At 46.1% G+C, this 20,497-nt stretch overlaps 1 protein-coding gene across 2 annotated transcripts in view; it reads left to right on the top strand.

Annotated features, from left to right (window-relative positions):
- Positions 1–20,497, top strand: part of MOCOS (molybdenum cofactor sulfurase) — a 393,375-nt gene that overhangs the window by 329,446 nt on the left and 43,432 nt on the right. For both annotated transcript variants that reach the window (XM_075316537.1, XM_075316536.1), the window contains exon 10: positions 14,531–14,612. In XM_075316537.1, coding sequence (XP_075172652.1) covers positions 14,531–14,612 — 82 coding nt within the window. The remainder of the gene's footprint in view (positions 1–14,530; positions 14,613–20,497) is intronic.

The following is a 20,497-nucleotide window of genomic DNA, read 5'->3' as shown; positions in this document are numbered from 1 at the left end:
AGGAGCAGGGAGGACGGGCTGCAGAGGACATCGCTGGACGCCGGGTGAGTTAAAATGTTTTTTATTTTAAAAGCACGTTTTTTTCTGGCACGTGTTTCACGGACCACACCACTGCGTGGTCCGTGGAACATCAGTGATGCCAGAAAAAAATGGACATGTCTCCGTGCAGCAATCACGCACACGCGGGTACGCCGCACAGAGACACGTGCAGTGAAAAATCACTGACGTGTGAGCAGACCCATTCATTATAATGGGTCTGCGTATGTCAGTGATTCTGGTACGTTTAAAAAAAAGCACAAATGTACCAGAATCACTGACGTGTGAAAGGGGCCTTAGGCCGATTTCAGACGTCCATGTTTCAGGTACGTGTGACATCCGTTTTTAACACGGGTGCCACACGTAGCTATGTTATTCTCTGGAGTTACACACACGTCAGTGTTTTCACATGGACCGTTTGACCCGGCGTGGCCCCCTCACTTACACACGGAGACATGTCCGTTTTTTTCTCCGACAGCACAGGTGTCACATGGATCGCACACTGATGTGATCCGTATGACATCAGTGTGAGACATACCAAAAAAAACACTTGCCTTTGAAATAAAACAATTTTCTATACAGCGATGCTGCCTTCGGCTCTACTGTCTCCTGCTTCTGACCCACCCTAATTATGCTCATTGAATATTCACTGCACCTCGAAGCTGGAAGAAGGAGCATCGCTGGGGACAGCATCAGGGACAGCGCCAGTGACAGTGTTGCCGGGGACTGCACCGGGGACAGCATCACCAGTGACAGGTGAGTATCCAGCAAAGCAGTGTGTGCAGTGACTTCAGGAGGTCATCTGAGTTCCCAATGAACTCTGATGAACCCGTGAAGTCACCATCGTGACACCCGCTGTAGCGCAGGTGTTATGGACGTGTCGTCAGGACGTCATCAGAGTTCATTGGGAACTCAGGTGACCTCCTGGACATCACTGCACATACACTGCCTGACAGATACTCACCTGTCACCGGCAATGCTGTCCCCGGTGATGCTGTCCCCAGCACTGTGCCGGTGATGCTATCCTTGACAATGCTCCTGCTTCCAGGTTCGAGGTGCAGTGAATATTCAATTAGCATAATTAGTGGGGGTCAGAAACAGGAGACAGCAGAGCTGAATAGAGCATCGCTGGTTACAGGTGAATAAAGAAAATCTTTTTATTTCAAAGGCACATGTTTTCTCCAGTATGTGTCACATGTATGCACACACAGATGTTACACGTGTCACACATGCATGACCATACCCATGAGTGTGGCTTATACCTAATTAAACACAGACATCTGAAAACTGCCTTCTAGTGCATTATTGGCTGTTATTAAAGGGAAAATGTCAGTTAATTCATGCTGCCCAAACTATGGGCAGCATGAAACAGAGCCTGGCTGCACAATTTCAGTTAGGCATCATTTTATCTGAAATGTCCAGGCATGTGTCAGTGCATCCTATGTGATGTAGCCACTACAGCATCAGCCTGCCTCCCAACTATAGCATAGCATAGGTCATAAATATGGGATCGGTGAAGGTCCAACATTTGGCACCCCACTACATTCAGCTGATATCACCTGTGGCAACAGGTGGATGCAAGCAACATATGGAGCAGAACACTGCAGTTCTGAGCAATGTTTAGTGGCTTCAGCTGAGATCTTCCATTCACTTGAGAATGATGAATTCTATCTGTACTATAGACATGTTGTCCCAGACCTAATGTCTGGGATAACATGTTGTGGCCAACATTAGTTTAATGTCTTTAGAGGGCTTAATTCAGAAGCTATATCATGCAGCAAAATTAATTTGGATCATAGACCAGACTCGAAATGTTATTAAATTGACTGACTGGACCTTTAAATGAAAAATATTCATTCAATAACAGCACTCTCATACACTTTCTGTTTTTTATTCAGGCAAATAGATCAACAAAATAATTTGAAGCTCTGACTTTAAGTAATTATGACGTTTCGGCTCTTCCTCAGCCTTGTTCACATAGTCACTATGAAACAAAAGGGGAATATATACAAAGATTTTATAGTCTAATTGTATGAATCAATAAACAATATACATATACAGTCATGGCCAAAGTGTTGGCGCTCTTCAAATTGTTCCTGAAAATGAAATATTTCACCAAGAAAATTATTGCAATTATACGTTTTGTTATACACATGCTTATTTCCTTTCTGTGCATTGGAACAATGCAAAAACAGGGAACAAAAAGCAAATTGGACATAATTTCACACAAAACTCCAAGCATGGGACAAAGAAAATTGTTGGCACCCGCAACTTAATATTTGGTTGCACACTCTTTGGAATAAATAACTGCAATCAATCAATCAATCAATCAATCAATCGCTTCCTATAACCATCAACAAGCTTCTTACACCTCTCAACTGGAATTTTGACCACTTTTCTTTTGCAAATTGCTCCAGGTCTCTCATATTGGAAGGGTGTTGTCTCCCAACACCAATTTTAAGATCTCTCCACAGGTGTTCAATGTGATTTAGATCCAAACTCATTGCTGGCTACTTCAGAATTCTCCAGCGCTTCATTTCCATCCATTTCTGGATGTTTCTTGAAGTATATTTGGGGTCATTGTCCTGTTGGAACACCCATGACCTAAGACACAAACTTTCTGACTCTAGGCACTGTATTGGAACACAAAATCCTTTGGTAACTTTCAAATTTCATGATGCCTTGCACATAGTCAAGGTACCCAGTGCCAGAGGCAGCAAACAACCCCAAAAGATCTTTGAACCTCTATCATATTTGATTATAGGTACTGTGTTCTTTTCCTTGTAGGCCTCATTCCAAACAGTAGAATAATGTGATTTACCAAAAAGCTCTATATTGGACTCATCCATCCACAAATGCTTTCCCAGAAAGATGTTGGCTTACTCACGTACATTCTGGCTAAGTGCAGTCTAGCTTTTTATGTCTCTGTGTGAGCAGTGGGGTCCTCCTGGATTTCCTGCCATAGCGTTTCATTTAATTCAAATTTCAATGGAAAATTCGCACTGACACTGGTGTACTCTGAACCTGAAAAACAGCTTGAATTTCTTTGGAACTTGATTGGGGCTTCTTATCCACCATCCAGACTATCCTGTGTTCCAACCTGTCATCAGTTTTTCTCTGCCATCCACGTCCAAAGAGATTAGCTACAATGCCATGAGTTGTAAACTTCTTGATTATGTTGCACACCATGGACAAAGGAACATCAAGATCTCTGGAGATGGACTTGTAACTTTGAGATTGTTGATATCTTTCAACAATATTAGTTCTCAACTCCTCGGAGAGTTCAATTATCCTATTCCTGTTCTCCATGCTTAGTGTGGCACACACAGACACACAATGCAAAGATTGAGTTAACTTCTTCCCTTTTTATCTGGTTTCAGGTGTGATTTTAATACCGCCCTCACCTGTTACTTGCCACAGGTGAGTTTGAACGAGTATCCCATACTTGAAACAAAGTTGGTTACCCACAATTTTGGAAAGGTGCCAATAATTTTGTCTGGCTAATTTATGGGGTTTTGTATGCAAATATGTCCAATTTGCCAGGTTTTTTATGTTGTTCCAATACGCACAAAGGAAATAATCATATATATAACAATACATGTACCGTAATTGCAAACATTTTCTGGAAGAAATACTTTCATTTTCTGGAACAATTTAAAGGGTGCTAACATTTTCGACCATGACTGTATTTAGCATAATGAAAATAACAGGATATAACATGGTAAGTATATAATTATTACCTGATCATAAGAATGACTTAGCAGTGGTAGGAGAAGAGTAATGTATTATATCAAGAAAACCAAAGGCTTCAGGCATGAAGAAAAGACAATTAGCGCAAGGTTATATGGCAGCTGCACGTGTGATGCCCTGACCTATCAGGTACAGGGTATTGTGCAATCTGCCCTTCTGTACAATATCCACCTCCTCCTTGGTTACGGGTTCCTGACCTTTGGTGTTGCCAAGAACAAGCTAATCAAAATCCTAGGAACACTCTGCACCACACCCACCAAACACACCAGTGGCCGACCTGAGTGGAATAGGGTCGCCCACTTGGAGGTTGGTTAAAGGGAGGTCAGGAGACAGACAGTTGAGTGGTGACACTTGAGAGGAGAGGTCAGGAGCTGGGCTCCGTGAACTACTAGGTGGCAGACGTTGGTCTGGGCCTGGTAGGAGCTGGACCCCAGTCACAGGGGATTGTGACAAAGGGCACGGTGTTACGGTTGCTGCGAGCACTGGAGACTATGTCCAGATTTCTTGCTACTGCACATGTGCGAGCGCTGGAGACTAAGTCCAGATTTCTTGCTACTGCACATGTGCGAGCGCTGGAGACTAAGTCCAGATTTCTTGCTACTGCACGTGTGCGAGCGCCGGAGACTAAGTCCAATCTTGGAGCCATTGCACATGTGCGGGTGACATCATCGCTGACACGAGGTCACATGTCTCTGACACCTTCTATGCCGATTGGTCGCTGGTCATGTGCTTGTGACGTCTTGCTCGGTGATAGGCCAGCATGACGTCACTCCTGTCCTTCTGGCAGCGGATTGGCTCTGGTGTCCTCCATCTTGGATGAGGCACAGAGTCTATATAAGACCCTGACACACGCCGCATGGTGCTCAGTCCTCTTGGTTCATGCATATGAGTAGACGCTCTGTGCGCGTTCCTCTAGGCATTCCTCTGTCTATGCTAGGTGAGCGCTACCGGCAGGGTAGCGTTCTTATACCTTACAGCTTCGGCTGCTGTCCGTATCCTTACCTCTTAGGGGAGCGGACATAGGCAGGTGCCTGAGGCACATGGTCTGGCTGGGCCTTGTGATTCTACTCGTAGGTGGACGTTGCCGCTAGGGTAACGTTCCTTATACTGCGTCTGGCAGTTGTTCGTATCCTCGCACACTAGGGGAGCGAACAGAGGTAGGAGCTTTGTGCGGCTTACGCTGCTGTTCGTCTCTTTTGCACCACTAGAAGAGCGGACCTAGGCAGGTGCCATATCTAGTGGTTCGTGTCCTCGCACACTAGTGGAGCGAACGCAGGTAGGAGCTTTGTGCGGCTTATGCTGCTGTTCGTCTCTTTTGCACCACTAGAAGAGCGGACCTAGGTAGGTGCCATTTCGCACACATTGCCTTTGTCTCTGTGATTATTAACAGAGATCATTCCACACACCCTCCAAGTAAGGGAGGAATTGCTTTACTTACTTATTATATCCTTCTGTGAGTTAACAGAGGTATTGCACTCTGCCATAGTCTGCAGCAAAGTCTTTGCACGGTGGACCCTGACTGTCTGATACTCCTTTCGGTTATTATCAGACAGCCCCCCGTAACACACGGACTGTCGAGGAGGATAGCCAGCGGCCTTGTGCCATCACCAGGCAGGGGCGTGGCACGACGGGGTACGTGGACCCTAGGTCAGGAAGGAGCTTCAGGCATCCTGACAATTTACCCAACCAGGATGGAGCCTTCAAGATCCGTTCTCCACTCGCTCCAAAATCAGGGTACTAGCACAACGAGGGGGATAGGACTTTCCCACTACACGGTCCAGAAAATCCCAAGCGTGAACCCTGAGAGCAAGCTCATCCAGTTAGCCATACTGGTGAGCGGGACCCGATTAGTTTTACACTAAAGGGACCAACCAGAAGACTAGGTGCCAAGGCAAAGGTCACAGACTAACAGACAACACCAATGGGCACGGGATCCAGGCGTGCTCCCTCTCAGCGGCAGCGGTGTCCAGAACTTTGGTTTACCACAGTTGTCAGTGTCAGCATAATTAGACTGAGTACACAAGTGACCCTTACCGTCCCAACATCATCTCCCCGTCACCATCGCCGAGTCCCAGGGCATCCCTCCTACCCGTGGAGGGGTTAAACACCTAGCTGCCCATACCATCGCCACCGGGTACTCCCAGTCGCAGCAGTGGTACTCCATCTTACCATGCACCACGGGTGGTGTCACAAACTTTAACCATACCATGCCATGTAAATATCCCCCCCTTTTATCCGAGTGGCCGCGCGACCACGACCCCGGTCTGGAGACCCCGAGCAGCCTGGCTGCTGACGCGGGGGCGGCACACACGTGCTGAACTAATGTACTTAGTGAAGCTTTGTAAATGTTATAGTGGGTGTGGAGATGGGTATACTGTTATTAGATGTCCCCAGCAAAGTGCCTGCTGTAAGAAGAACGAGTGGGGTAAGGGGAGAGAAGCATATTCCATCATGATGCAAAGCGCTGTTTGCTCAAGATGAAGTCTGAGTGAAAGAAGGCTATACTGGTCCAACACTCTGCGAGTGGTCATATCCTGACAAAGCATATATGTCATTTGTCCTAAATCTATAAACCTCATACTCAGGTTTTTACACCACCAACAATTTATAGCCACAAAGAACCATTAGGGACGGTGTTTAACCTAAAAAGCTAGACTTTATTTATTCATATAAAAATATTAACAATCACATGTGTCAAACAAGAGATATCCAACTTATCACACTGGACATGTCAACATACCAACATTATACCAGTAATCTCCACAATGCCGTCTGAGCAAAGATAATCCTCCAATAACTAGTATTTTATTATAAAGCTTAACCTGTAGTTCCTGCTATGACCACTGGGGTGTACAGCCGGTTATGTAATTAATACTCAAATATGACAGATAATTTTGTTATCACTATTATTGATATTATAAATCCCGTATTTACCAGGATACTACCTGACGTCGTCAGGCTAATCACAATCATATATACAAGTAAATCCTTAGTGATTCCATTACAAGTGCGCTGACACCCAGTATAAACAGCGTCTCCACCTCAGACAATTACCTCCCCAAAGTGGCTGAAGCAATTCAGACCTGTTTATACTGGGTGTCAGCGCACTTGTAATGGAATCACTAAGGATTTACTTGTATATATGATTGTGATTAGCCTGACGACGTCAGGTAGTATCCTGGTAAATACGGGATTTATAATATCAATAATAGTGATAACAAAATTATCTGTCGTATTTGAGTATTAATTACATAACCGGCTGTACACCCCAGTGGTCATAGCAGGAACTACAGGTTAAGCTTTATAATAAAATACTAGTTATTGGAGGATTATCTTTGCTCAGACGGCATTGTGGAGATTACTGGTATAATGTTGGTATGTTGACATGTCCAGTGTGATAAGTTGGATATCTCTTGTTTGTCACGTGATTGTTAATATTTTTATATGAATAAATAAAGTCTAGCCTTTTAGGTTAAACACCGTCCCTAATGGTTCTTTGTGGCTATAAAATATCCTGACAAAGGCAGGGAAGAATCGTGAATGACAAGATTTGCGTCCTAGAGGCAAGTTAAAAGAGCATTTAAGAAGAGGGCCATGTATCACGTCAACAGTGAGCATGACATTGTGACACTTACCATTTTTGAGGGACAGGGCCTGGTATTGGGTGGTAGTAGGAAACCAAATGTGATGTGAATTGCGTCATAGGGGGCGTGCTAATGGTATAGGCAGACGTGGAGGGAAGAGTAATATACTGCATCATCGGTGGGCATGTTGCATGATGCAAATAGGGTCATTAGGGTATGAAAATAAGGATAAAGGAAAGGGGAGGAATGAATATAGTGCAATTAGCACGGTGGCTCAGTGGTTAGCACTGCAGTCTTGCAGCGCTGGGGTCCTGGGTTCTAGTCCCACTCAGGACACCTTCTGCAAGGAGTTTGTATGTTCTCCCTGTGTTTGCGTGGGTTTCTTACGGGTATTCTATTTTCCTCCCTCAATTCAAAAATATACTGATAGGGACCTTAGATTGTGAGCCTCAATGGGGACAGTGTTGCTGATGTATGTAAAGCGCTGTGGAATTAATAGCGCTATATAAATGAATAAATATTATTATATTATAATTAGTATATGAAGGCTATACTATGTAAAGGGAAGGACAAAGGGGACATGGCTAAGTAATAAGAACAGGAAATGTGACCATATTAGCCCTTTGTGATAAAGAGATAATATAGTCATATAAACACAGAGAAGAAAAGGAGCATAGAATATAGAAGAAGAATATACAGAATAAGAATATAGCATATCCAATAAGCACAAAATGACATTGGAGCTAAATCAACAAATCATATCCCTATTAAGTCCTTTAGGGGATAGAGTTTTCAAGATATAAATCCAAAAGGATTTAGTATAATATGATTTACCCCCCTTCTTGCAATAGGGACCTGTTCTATTATCTGAAATTTAAGTGTCTGGCATTATGGAAATGTTCAGGAAATGGTCCTGAAGGTCCAGGGAACCTGGTCAATCCTTTGCAGTGCAATCTTTCAGCTGATATCTTGCCCACATAGCTGTGCTTTGTTTAGAATGGAACTATTACATGAGGGATGATGTCGCAGTAAGGGGTGGAGCCTTCGTCCTTACAGTTTAAAGCTGTTATCAGGAAAACTGGTCCTGTACTGCAGAATGGGCTGTATATGCAGTGGACAGAAAGAAGAGATATTTTTTGAGGTATGCTGTATATATAGGGGATAGAAAGGACACATACTCCGAAGGATTGGCTGTATATAGGGGGCCAAAAGGAAAGATGTACTACAGTATGAGGTTCTATGTACAGGGGTTGAGCTTAGTTGACCTGTGTTTGTTGCCTGCTGTTAATTGATGAGTGTTGTGAAATTTCAATTGCTGCTTTACTGATGTATATTGCAAAGGATTTTGCCAGATGCATAAAAAATCTGGAGTGGTAGATATACAGTACAGACCAAAAGTTTGGACACACCTTCTCATCTCTAGAACAACTGTTAAGAGGAGACTTTGTGCAGCAGGCCTTTATAGTAAAATAGCTGCTAGGAAACCACTGCTAAAGACAGGCAACAAGCAGAAGAGACTTGTTTGAGCTAAAGAACACAAGGAATGGACATTAGACCAGTAGAAATCTGTGCTTTGGTCTGATGAGTCCAAGTTTGAGATCTTTGAATCCAACCACCGTGTCTTTGTAGAAAAGGTGAACGGATGGACTCTACATGGCTGGTTCCCACCGTGAAACACGGAGGAGGAGGTGTGTGATGGTGTGGGGGTGCTTTGCTGGTGACACTGTTGGGGATTTATTCAAAATTGAAGGCATACAGGACCAGCATGCCTACCACAGCATCTTGCAGCGGTGTGCAATTCCATCCGGTTTGCATTTAGTTGCACCATCATTTATTTTTCAACAGGACAATGACCCCAAACACACCTCCAGGTAAGTGCTATTTGACTAAGAAGGAGAGTGATGGGGTGCTACGCCAGATGACCTGGCCTCCACAGTCACTAGACTTGAACCCAATTGAGATGGTTTGGGGTGAGCTGGACCGTAGAGTGAAGGCAAAAGGGCCAACAAGTGCTAAGCATCTCTGGGAACTCCTTCAAGACTGTTGGAAAACAATTTCTGGTGACTACCTCTTGAAGCTCATCAAGAGAATGCTAAGAGTGTGCAAAGTAGTAATGAAAGCAAAAGGTGGCTACTTTGAAGAACCTAGAATATAAGACATATTTTCAGTTGCCTTCAATGTGAATCTACAATTTTCAAAGTCATGAAAATAAAGAAAACTCTTTGAATGAGAAGGTGTGTCCAAACCTTTGATCTGTACTGTACATTACCGATTTACTTGCAGCAGGCAACAAGTATAACTCTGAACTGCATTTGGGAAGGACAGTTGAGCACTGCTAGAACCTGCTAACAATGTTAAATCATTCAGGCATTTATATTGATGTGTATGACAGAAGATAAAATCACTCATGCAGGGTACTGTACAGGAATAAAAAGTGCCCATAAGCATATGGTGTATTCTACATTTATATTAACTTGATGATCGCTTAGTGTTGCTCAACTCTAGTCCTCAAGACCCACCAACAGATTATGCTTTCAGGTTTTCCTCATTCAGGTTTTCAGGATTTCCTTAATGTTGAACAGGTCATGGAATTATTCTCTGTCTAAGGGTACGGTTCCACTTGCGTTTTGTACGGACAAGTGCAATCCAATAAAACATTGGATTGCTCTCACTCTAGTGCAGAACTATGGGGCAGTGTCCATCTGCAATTGATTTTTCATGTCATAGCGGCATGCGGAATGAATCGCAGCATGCTGTGTTTGTCAGCGAGTCTCGGCTCACACACATCCATAAAAGTCTATGGGAGTGTGTGAAACATCGCACTGTACTCGCATGTAATCCAACCGCAGTGCGATGTACCCAGAGACAGGCCGAGGGAGGAGATGGGGAGAAAGTGCTCCCTCCCTCTTCTCCGCAGCTGTGATCTGATCGCAAGATTGCATCAAAAGTTGCAAATATATTTGCACACCTATCTCACAACCTCTTGATATTCTATATGGGCATTTACAGATAGACAAATGGCTCTTCTGATTAGAATATCACTGCATGTAGATACTAAACACTTGTTCTTTAAGACTTGCATCATCCATTATTATTTTTACAGTTCATTACATCCACATCAAACATATGCTGCCTATTCAGAGGAAGGCCATTTTTCCATAATTTCATAGTTCCCTTTGATAAGTGTGAATGAAGATATAAAGGGTAAATACTTTTTCTTTTGTGTTTTGTATGCACTCAGTTGCTCATTAATCTTACAAAACATATTCTCTACCTTTGGAAAGTCAGATGAGAAAATGTCTGTAAGGCATTTTATGTTTTCTTAAAAAATGTATAAATAAATTTGTCATAGACCGGTATTTTTTAAAGGAAAAACATGCACCCAAAAACTGAAGAGCTCTTCACAGGAGATCCCCTGTTGTGAAAATCTGCAGGGAGGCTTTGATGAATCCAGATTTCTTCAGCAGAAGCAAACGTTACACCTTAACATCTGATGCCACCTACTGGACACAGATATCTTTACCGATAAATAGTACACGGCTGTTATTTAGTTTTCCTAACAATAGAAGAATTATTTTTTTTATTAATTAAGTGTGGGAAAAACACTCTTGCTCAGATTAATGCAACATCAGGGGCGTAACGACCGCGGTCGCAGCGGTCGCCACTGCGACCGGGCCCGCAGGGTTTTAGGGGCCCGGCAGCCGCTCTGCAGAGCCGGCTCCTCTCTGTAACAGAGGAGATGCGCTGTGTAGTGGCCGACTACGCGACCGCCAGGGGGCCGGCCTGTGAGTCAGGGGGCCCGGTGTCAGCAGGGGGCAGAGGGGCCCCTGACCTGGAGAGACCCACCAGGCGTTTCTGAGCTGCGGCAGAGCAGAAGCGCTCCTGCACAGCAGACGAAATCCATCCTTCCAGGACCTGCGATGATGTCATGCCCATGTGAGTGTGTGGGAGGAGACACAGGAGGCCGGCAGAAAGCATCAGAAGATACGGATTCCTGAAGGAGACATGGACACATGATGACTGGTAATGAGAAAAGAGGGGGCACGAGGGGGAGGGGAGTGCAGGGTGAGTGGCATATGAGGGCTGCAGACTGTGACAGAAGGATGTGAAGGGGTGCAGAGTGTTTGAGAGGGGTAAGTTGGGGTACAGGCAGGGTGAGATATGTGGGGCAGGGTGTGTGACATATGGGGGTGTAGTGTGTGTGCTATGGGGGGTGCAGGCTGTATGGGGAGCAGTGTGTGTGACATATGGGGGCAGGGTCATAACTACCGTGGTTGCAGGGGTCAAAAGGAGAAGAGAGGTACTTGTTTTTTTATTTTGCTGGCTCCATGACACATGGAGGCCTGGAGGGGCCTTGCTGCATGACACATGGAGGCCTGGAGGGGCCTTGCTGCATGACACATGGAGGCCTGGAGGGGCCTGGCTGCATGACATGGAGGCCTGGAGGGTCCTGGCTGCATGACACATGGAGGCATGGAGGGGCCTTGCTGCATGACACATGGAGGCCTGGAGGGGCCTGGCTGCATGACATGGAGGCCTGGGGGCCTGGCTGCATGACACATGGAGGGCCTGGGGTGGCTGGCTGCATGACACATGGAGGCCCTGGGGTGGCTGGCTGCATGACACATGGAGGCCTGGAGGGGCCTGGCTGCATGACACATGGAGGCCTGGAGGGGCCTGGCTGCATGACACATGGAGGCCTGGAGGGGCCTGGCTGCATGACACATGGAGGCCTGGAGGGGCCTGGCTGCATTACACATGGATGCCTGGAGGGTCCTGGCTGCATGACATGGAGGCCTGAGGGCCTGGCTGCATGACACATGGAGGCCCTGGAGGGGCCTGGCTGCATGACACATGGAGGCCTGGAGGGGCCTGGCTGCATTACACATGGATGCCTGGAGGGTCCTGGCTGCATGACATGGAGGCCTGAGGGCCTGGCTGCATGACACATGGAGGCCCTGGAGGGGCCTGGCTGCATGACACATGGAGGCCCTGGGGTGGCGGCTGCATGACACATGGAGGTCTATGGGACTGCATAAAAAACATGAAGGACACCTTATACATGGACTAGGGGTACATTATACATGGAGGAGTATGGGGCTGCATAATACCATCTGAAGTTTTATGGGGTTGTGTTATAATACATATAGGACTATGGGGGCTGCATTATAATATATGGAGGACTATGGAGGCTACCTTACACATGGACTATGGAAGTGCATTATAAAACATGGAGGACTATGTGGTGCAGTATAATATATGGAGAACTATGGGGTGAATTTTAATACATGGAGAACTATGGGAAATGCATTATAATTGAAGGGCTACTTTATACATGGAGGATTATGGGGGTGCATTATAATATATGGAGGGCTATGTATCTGCATTCTAATATATGAAGGGTTATGTGAGACCCTTTATACAATTATTTGGAAGGCTATGTGGGGGCTGTTATAGTATTTTGAGAACTTTATACAGGGGGGACAAAGATACAAGTATGGGATGGAAATGTTTTGTGCTGAGGGAAAAAGGCTCTTTCCCTCAGCAGCCAACTTTCCCATGCTCTGCTATACATCTCTCAGCACCCAGCTTTCCCATGTTCTGATATACATCTCTCAGCACCCAGCTTCCCCATGCTCTGCTATACATCTCTCAGCACCCAGCTTTCCCATGTTCTGATATACATCTCTCAGCACCCAGCTTTCCCATGTTCTGATATACATCTCTCAGCACCCAGCTTTCTCATGCTCTGATATGGGAAAGCTGGGTGCTGAGGACAAGATAAATATCAGAACATAGGAAAGCTGGGTGCTGATAGAGGGATTTCAGGGTGCTGTGGGTGAGAGCCAAGTGTCAGCGTCATTATCCTGTACCCCGAGTGTCAGTGTCATTATCCCTTACCCCATACCTCCCAACCGTCCCGGATACAGCGGGACTTTCACGCTTTACGTTGTTTGTCCCGTTGCCACGATCGGGACGGCCGGCTCCCGGGCTCCGCCCACCCACTTTCTCTCCGCCTCCCTGCTTTTCCCTCCTACCATCCCAGTAGACGTGGCATAACAGAGAGGAGCGCTGCCTGTGCTGCTGCTGGTACAGTAAAATCTCCCCAGCGCTGATTTCCCTCCTTCCCTCCCCCTCACCCCCGGCCGGAGCCTCTCTGTGCGGTCGGCCGGCCGCCTGTCTGTGCGGTCGGCCGGCCGCCTGTCTGTGCGGGCGCCCCCCGGCCGCCTGTCTGTGCGGGCGCCCCCCGGCCGCCTGTCTGTGCGGGCGCCCCCCGGCCGCCTGTCTGTGCGGGCGCCCCCCTGCCACCTGTCTGTGAAGGCGACCGGCCACCTCACTGTGTGGGCGACCGGCCGCCTCACTGTGGCTCCCTGCGTTTCCATGCTGGAGGCCCGCCGGCTGCCTGCGTGTCCATGCTGGAGGCCCGCCGGCTGCCTGCGTGTCCATGCTGGAGGCCCGCCGGCTGCCTGCGTGTCCATGCTGGAGGCCCGCCGGCTGCCTGCGTGTCCATGCTGGAGGCCCGCCGGCTGCCTGCGTGTCCATGCTGGAGGCCCGCCGGCTGCCTGCGTGTCCATGCTGGAGGCCCGCCGGCTGCCTGCGTGTCCATGCTGGAGGCCCGCCGGCTGCCTGCGTGTCCATGCTGGAGGCCCGCCGGCTGCCTGCGTGTCCATGCTGGAGGCCCGCCGGCTGCCTGCGTGTCCATGCTGGAGGCCCGCCGGCTGCCTGCGTGTCCATGCTGGAGGCCCGCCGGCTGCCTGCGTGTCCATGCTGGAGGCCCGCCAGCTGCCTGCGTGTCCATGCTGGAGGCCCGCCGGCTGCCTGCGTGTCCATGCTGGAGGCCCGCCGGCTGCCTGCGTGTCCATGCTGAATGGGTGTGGATGGGGAGTGGATATGGGCGTGACTGTGGAATGGGTGTGGTTAGGGGGCGTGGCCTAAAAATTTGCCGCGGCGCGCTACGCGCACCGCAAACTTTGTCCTTCTTTTCCTTCTTTAAAAGTTGGGAGGTATGCCTTACCCCAAGTGTCTGTGTATGTGGAGGGGGGGCCCAGGTCTAAACTTTGCACCGGGGCCCATCCAACTCTAGTTACGCCACTGTGCAACACTATTGTTTAGTCTACACATTCATTACTAAGCATTTTTGGTTTATCTTTTTCTTTTAGGCATGTACCCCATTGAGATACCACTAAATGATGAGAGCAAATTGAGAGCACAAATATGTCAAAACAAAGTTTGTGGAGATAGGTAAGAAGACTAAGATTTTTTTTTGTAGCAATGTACCTTGTGTCCATTTCTGAAGTGTCTTCCTAGTAAATACCCTAATATTTCCCTTCAAAAACTATTTCTGGGGCAGCTTTTCCAGATGATTATGCTATTTCTCTGGTATTCCTTCTGAAAATGTATCAATACATTAACAATTAAGCATTACCAACCCCCTGCCCCTGCACAGTGATACTCTCCCGAGTAACATCCCATTGTCAATATATTCAGAAAGAAATATGAAAGAACGTCACAATGTAGAGTTCTGAAAAAAGACGCTCCACCATTGTTATTTTATGAAGAACGCTGGTATGTACAAAAATAGGCAGGTCAGAGGAGTAAATAAGCTCCCCCTAAGGCCCTGTGCACATGATAACTATTTGGTGAGGTTTTTACCTCAGTATTTGTAAGCTAAAACCAGGAGGGGGAATGCAGAAGTGGTGCTCGTGTGTATTAAACATTTCCTCTGATTGTTTCTCTACTGGTTTTCATTTACAAATACAGAAGTAAAAAACTCACCAAATACTAAAATTGTGCACGTGGACTAAAGTGGTTTTCCATGAACAAAGGTAATTTTAATCAATAGAGCTTGGAATAATAATTTCCACAATTGGATGTGATTAAATAATATATCCCTGTGCTGAGATAATGTTCCCTGCTATGTTCTGTGTAATTGTCACGGGCGGAGGTGCAGACCACGGCAGGGGGGCTACTCGAGGCGCTCGGATCCGTGATCGTGGCTGTGGCTCGAGTGGCAGCCGGATCCGGGGCTCGTGTAGCATCCCGTCGCCCACAACTTAATAAAGGGGGGAATTTACAGGGGAAGAGTTTGTCAATAACGCCACCCGTGGGTTGCGGTGATAGTTTGGTGACACCGCCGCTGCCTTGGTATGGGGGCACCCGAGGCTGATGGAGTGGGGCAGCAGCATGGTATCCCCTCCACGGGTAGGGGAGGTGTTGTCCTGGGGTCCAGGGGTAGGTGGTGTGCAGTGCTGGGGCGCCGTCTGCAGGCTGGACCGGATGACACCGGTTTACTCACTGTTTAGAAATAAATCACTCAAAGTCCAAGTAGTAAACCAAGTGCCGGATACCGGTAGCCTCCGGAGGGGTGTGCTAGGGTCCCACACACACCAGTTGACAGGAGAGGGGCCCTTCCTCCTGAACTTCAGTGTTTTGTCTTGTGTGTTAGTCTGCATGAAACAGGAAATGTCCACTCCTGGTATCTTTGCTGTGGGAGCTGTTGCCCATGAGATCTGACCCTTGGGATTTTTGCAGGCACTTGCAGACACCCTATCCCCCGCATTGGGCTTCCGTTTCACTCTATCTGGGCTACTCGTGGGACAAGATCTGGAACCTTGTCCGCTGCTGGCTAATTATTAATAATAATAATAATAATAATCTTTATTTCTATAGCGCCAACATATTCCGTAGTGCTTTACAATTCAGGAGGATCATATACAAACAAGTAACAGTTATAGAAAATACAATATTTAGAGGGGAAGAAAAGACAACCCTGCTCGTGAGAGCTTACAATCTACAATGAGATATGGGGGGGGGAGGGCAAGGTACAAGTGCTTATTTACAATGACAATCCAGCCATCTCACGGAAATGGGGGATAGATAATGGTTTCCTGGACCAGTGGGCCAGAGCCTTGAGATGCATTTGGGTGCCATAGAGTTTGATGTGGAGTTATGTTGTGAGAAGTTGTAGAGGAACTATGTGAATCGAATCTGATTAGGGAGTATGATAGGCTGCCCTAAAAAGATGCATCTTTAGGGTGCGACTGAAGCTGAGTAAGTTGTGATTTGTCCTAACTTCTTGGGGTAGAGCGTTCCAGAGGGTTGGTGCAGCTCGGAAGAAGTCTTGGATCCGGGAGTGGGAGGTTCGAATTAGTGTGGATGTTAGTCGAAAGTCGTTTGCAGAGCGTAGAGAACGGGTGGGGTGATAGACAGAGAGGAGGGAGGAGATGTAGGGGGGTGCCGCACTGTGGAGAGCTTTGTGGGTGAGAACAAGCAATTTGAATTGGATCCTATGATATATGGGCAGCCAGTGCAATGACTGGCATAGAGCAGAGGCATCCGAGTAGCGGTTAGCCAGATAGGTGACCCTTGCTGCTGCATTAAGGATGGACTGTAGAGGAGAGAGTCTAGTTAGGGGGAGACCAATTAATAGAGAGTTACAGTAGTCAAGGCGAGAGTGGATCAGCACCACAGTGAGGGTTTTTTGTCGTTTCCATTGTGAGAAAGGGGCGGATTCTAGAGATGTTCTTGAAGTGCAAGCGGCGGGAGCGGGCAAGAGATTGTATGTGGGAGGTGAAGGAGAGATCAGTGTCAAGTATGACACCCAGACAGCGGGCTTGCTGCCTAGGAGTTATTGTGGTGCCACACACAGAGAGGGAGATGTCAGGTTTAGGAAGGTTAGAGGACGGAGGAAAAAGAAGTTCAGTTTTTGAACAGTTTTTGGTTCAGTAATTGACAAGGGGCTTGCAGCTGTCCTTGCCCAGGGGTCCAGGTACCCCGACTGTGCACAGCCTCAGGACTGATTCCCGCTGTCGGCACCGGTGGGCTACAACCCTGCCCCAGTCCACTTAAGGTCTCCCGTGACCGGATCTCCGTCCCCTATGGCCCTGCTCTGCCGTCTGCCACCTAGTCAGCTCAGGTAGTCCGGTAGTCCGGGAGCTACTACCACTTCACTCCTCTCACTTCCACTGTCTTGACTAGACTGTTGTGTTCCCTCCCCTGACACCTCAGGACCCCTAGGTGAGCGTCACTATCTGCCTGGCCCCGCCCACTGGTGTGTCCCTATTATACTGGGGGGGTAACTAGGCTTTGTGGCTGGTGTTGTACCTGCGTGTGGTTTGTGTTGGACAAGGAGGAGGGGATCCTGCATTTTGAAGATAGATGCAGTCTCCTGTGACAACCTGGTTTTGCCAGGGCGTCACAATAATGGCCGTGTCTGACTGTGCAGGGACATTGTATAATCATACCACATCTCCTGGGCTGGTGAAGAAGTAAAAACGTATACAGACATTACAACATGAGATTGTAAATTATTCTTACTTTGAGATAAAACATTGCTTAAAAACAGGCAGATAAAGGCTTTACCTCACAGCTCTCATGCTGTAATCTCTGTATACTCTTTTGCGTCCTCCTATGCCCAGGTGATGGGGTATGATCAGACCATGTCCCAGAATGGCCAGACACAGCCATTACACAGTATATAGCAGGGACACAGATATAAGATTATCTCAGCACATGGACATTAAGCAAAAGCTCACAGACTAATGGCAGAAGATGTAAACTGCCCAAGGCCAAAAAGACTAATGCACTGCCAGGATGCAGCAAGACCTCCATTAAATGGAGACATCACAGGTGCAAGGAAGATGGTAAAATTGCACACTTGTGGCTTGCATAGGTCACTGTTCACACACGCAGCTTCACAGTATCTGGTATGCAGCCTATTAGTTACGCCTCATCACAATAGATGCAAGCGGGCTGCGCCAGTACTATATATGTGCACCATGCAGGGACAGCGAGTATAGTATGCAAGGCCTAACATAAAGAGGCCTGGCTGCATCCTGTATAAAATATTCTGTGCAAAATAATAAATAAATATATGAGGTATTGGTAGGTAATATGGCCATAGTACGGAAAGCCCACAATCCACGTCACGGATCCTCATTTTTGTGGGTCCCTACACTAATATATCATATATGTATATACATAAAAAACACCAAAAAGAGGAATAAAAATCCTCCAAATATTAAGCAAAAATTCACAGACTAATGGCAGATGTAAACTGCCCAAGGCCAAAAAGACTAATGCACTGCCAGGATGCAGCAAGACCTCCATTAAATGGAGACATCACAGGTGCAAAGGAAGATGGTAAAATTGCACACTTGTGGCTTGCATAGGTCACTGTTCACACACACGCAGGTTTGCTTAATATTTGGAGGATTTTTATTCCTCTTTTTGGTGTTTTTTATGTATATAAAATTCAAAATTGAAAAATGAATGCTAACAGCAGATATGTATCAGTAAATGGGGTATAAAATGTTCTGCTCATTATTCAAATAAAAAAGGTCTCAAGTAGCTTAATCAGTTCATAGTTTCCTAGTTTTAAGGGTGAAAGAAAGCACAAGTCCATTGAGTTCAACCATTATTCATCTGCTGTGATTAACCCTTTTAAAGTCTGCATCTTTACTACCATCTTTGCAAGCTCTATCTACGAGTATGGTACAGGTGAAACCAGAAGTTTACTTGCACTATTTAAAGACACATTTGCAGCATTTTGTCACTATCTGACATGAAATCAGAATAAACCTTTTACAATTTATGTCAATTAGGAACCAAAATTATTTATATTTCCCAGATGCCAGAATAATGAGAAAGAATGTTTTAAAGCATTTTTAATACTTTCTGCAAAATCAAAAGTTTAGATAGATTTCATTAGTATGTGGTACCATTGCCCTTAAACTGTATGACTTGGATCAAACATTTTGGATATCCTTCCACAAGCTTCTCACAATAGTTGATAGGAATCTGGGCCCATTCCTCCTGACAGAACTGGTGTAACTGAGCCGTGTTTGTAGGTCGCCTTGCTCACACCTGCCTTTTCAGCTTGGCCCATAAATTTTCAATAAGAGTGAGATCAGGGCTTGTGATGGTCACTCAAAAATATTGACTTTTTTGTTATTGACTTAAGCCACTTTGTAACCAGTTTGGCAGTATGCTTTGGGTCAATGTCAATTTGGAAAACCCATTTCCTCCCAAGCTTTAAGTTTCTGGCTAATGTCTTGAGATGTTGCTTCAGTATTGCCACATACTGTAATCTTCTTCTTTGCTGCCACACCCATGTTTTTTTTTTCAGTTGGGATGGTGTTCCTAGGCTTCAAAGCTTCATGATGCTACAAGAAGCAGCGTGTTTCAAGTGTGCAGTAAAATACACCCACAGATGTGTCTCTAATTAACTCAGATGTTGCCAATAATCAGAAGCTTCCAAAGACATAACATCATTACATTTTATTACACAAAGTAATAAAAATGGCTTCTCTCGCGCTCTCTCTCGGTATTAAGGGTGCTTTACATGTTACGACATCGCTAGCGATCTCATTAGCGATGTGACACGCCAGATCGCAGATGCGATATGCCGAGATCGGACATGTGACCGGCGCTACAAAAACGACCTATGTGCGATCTCGGCAAATTGCATCTGCGATCTAGCGTGTCACATCGCTAATGAGATCGCTAGCGATGTCGCAGCGTGTAAAGCACCCTTTAGTCAAATAGAAATAAGTTTGTAATCCTAATAGACCGAAAACAGGAAACATTTATTTTGATCTCATGTCAGATAGTGAGAAAAACATGCATATGTGTATTTTTAGATAGTGTATGTAAGCTTCTGGTTTCAACTGTAAATATTTAATTCATCTTAATGAGTTTGTTCTCTGTTGCTGTAAAGTCATCTCACTTGCTCTAAGATTTTATGATACTTTTGGCCTGCAAAGTATGTGCACCTTATTGCTTCCTGATGTCTTAAGTTAATTGATTGATTGTCAATGAGGGAAATTAGACATAGATTTAAGTACAAACCTTCCTATATATTTATACTGAGCTTACGGGACGCCACTTGTGCAGATTTTATCCAACTGCCATATTTTTCAAAGTTAGGAAAAAGACGCCGATCTGATGGAGCGCTATATCTGATTAAAGGAAACTAGGGAATGTTTTTTTAGAGATATTTTTAAAAAACAATCCTTTTATTAGTAGTCCCTTATAGTCACAACGCGTTTCAACAACAATGTTGTCTTCCTCAGGTGATTCACACCTTTGTCTTTGCACAATTTTAAACAGAAAGCTCTATTCAGTCC

Source organism: Anomaloglossus baeobatrachus, chromosome 6 (assembly GCF_048569485.1).
Source record: "Anomaloglossus baeobatrachus isolate aAnoBae1 chromosome 6, aAnoBae1.hap1, whole genome shotgun sequence".
NCBI lineage: Eukaryota > Metazoa > Chordata > Amphibia > Anura > Aromobatidae > Anomaloglossus > Anomaloglossus baeobatrachus.
Note: the sequence above shows the minus strand (reverse complement) of the source record. Positions and strands in the feature narration are given on the sequence as shown.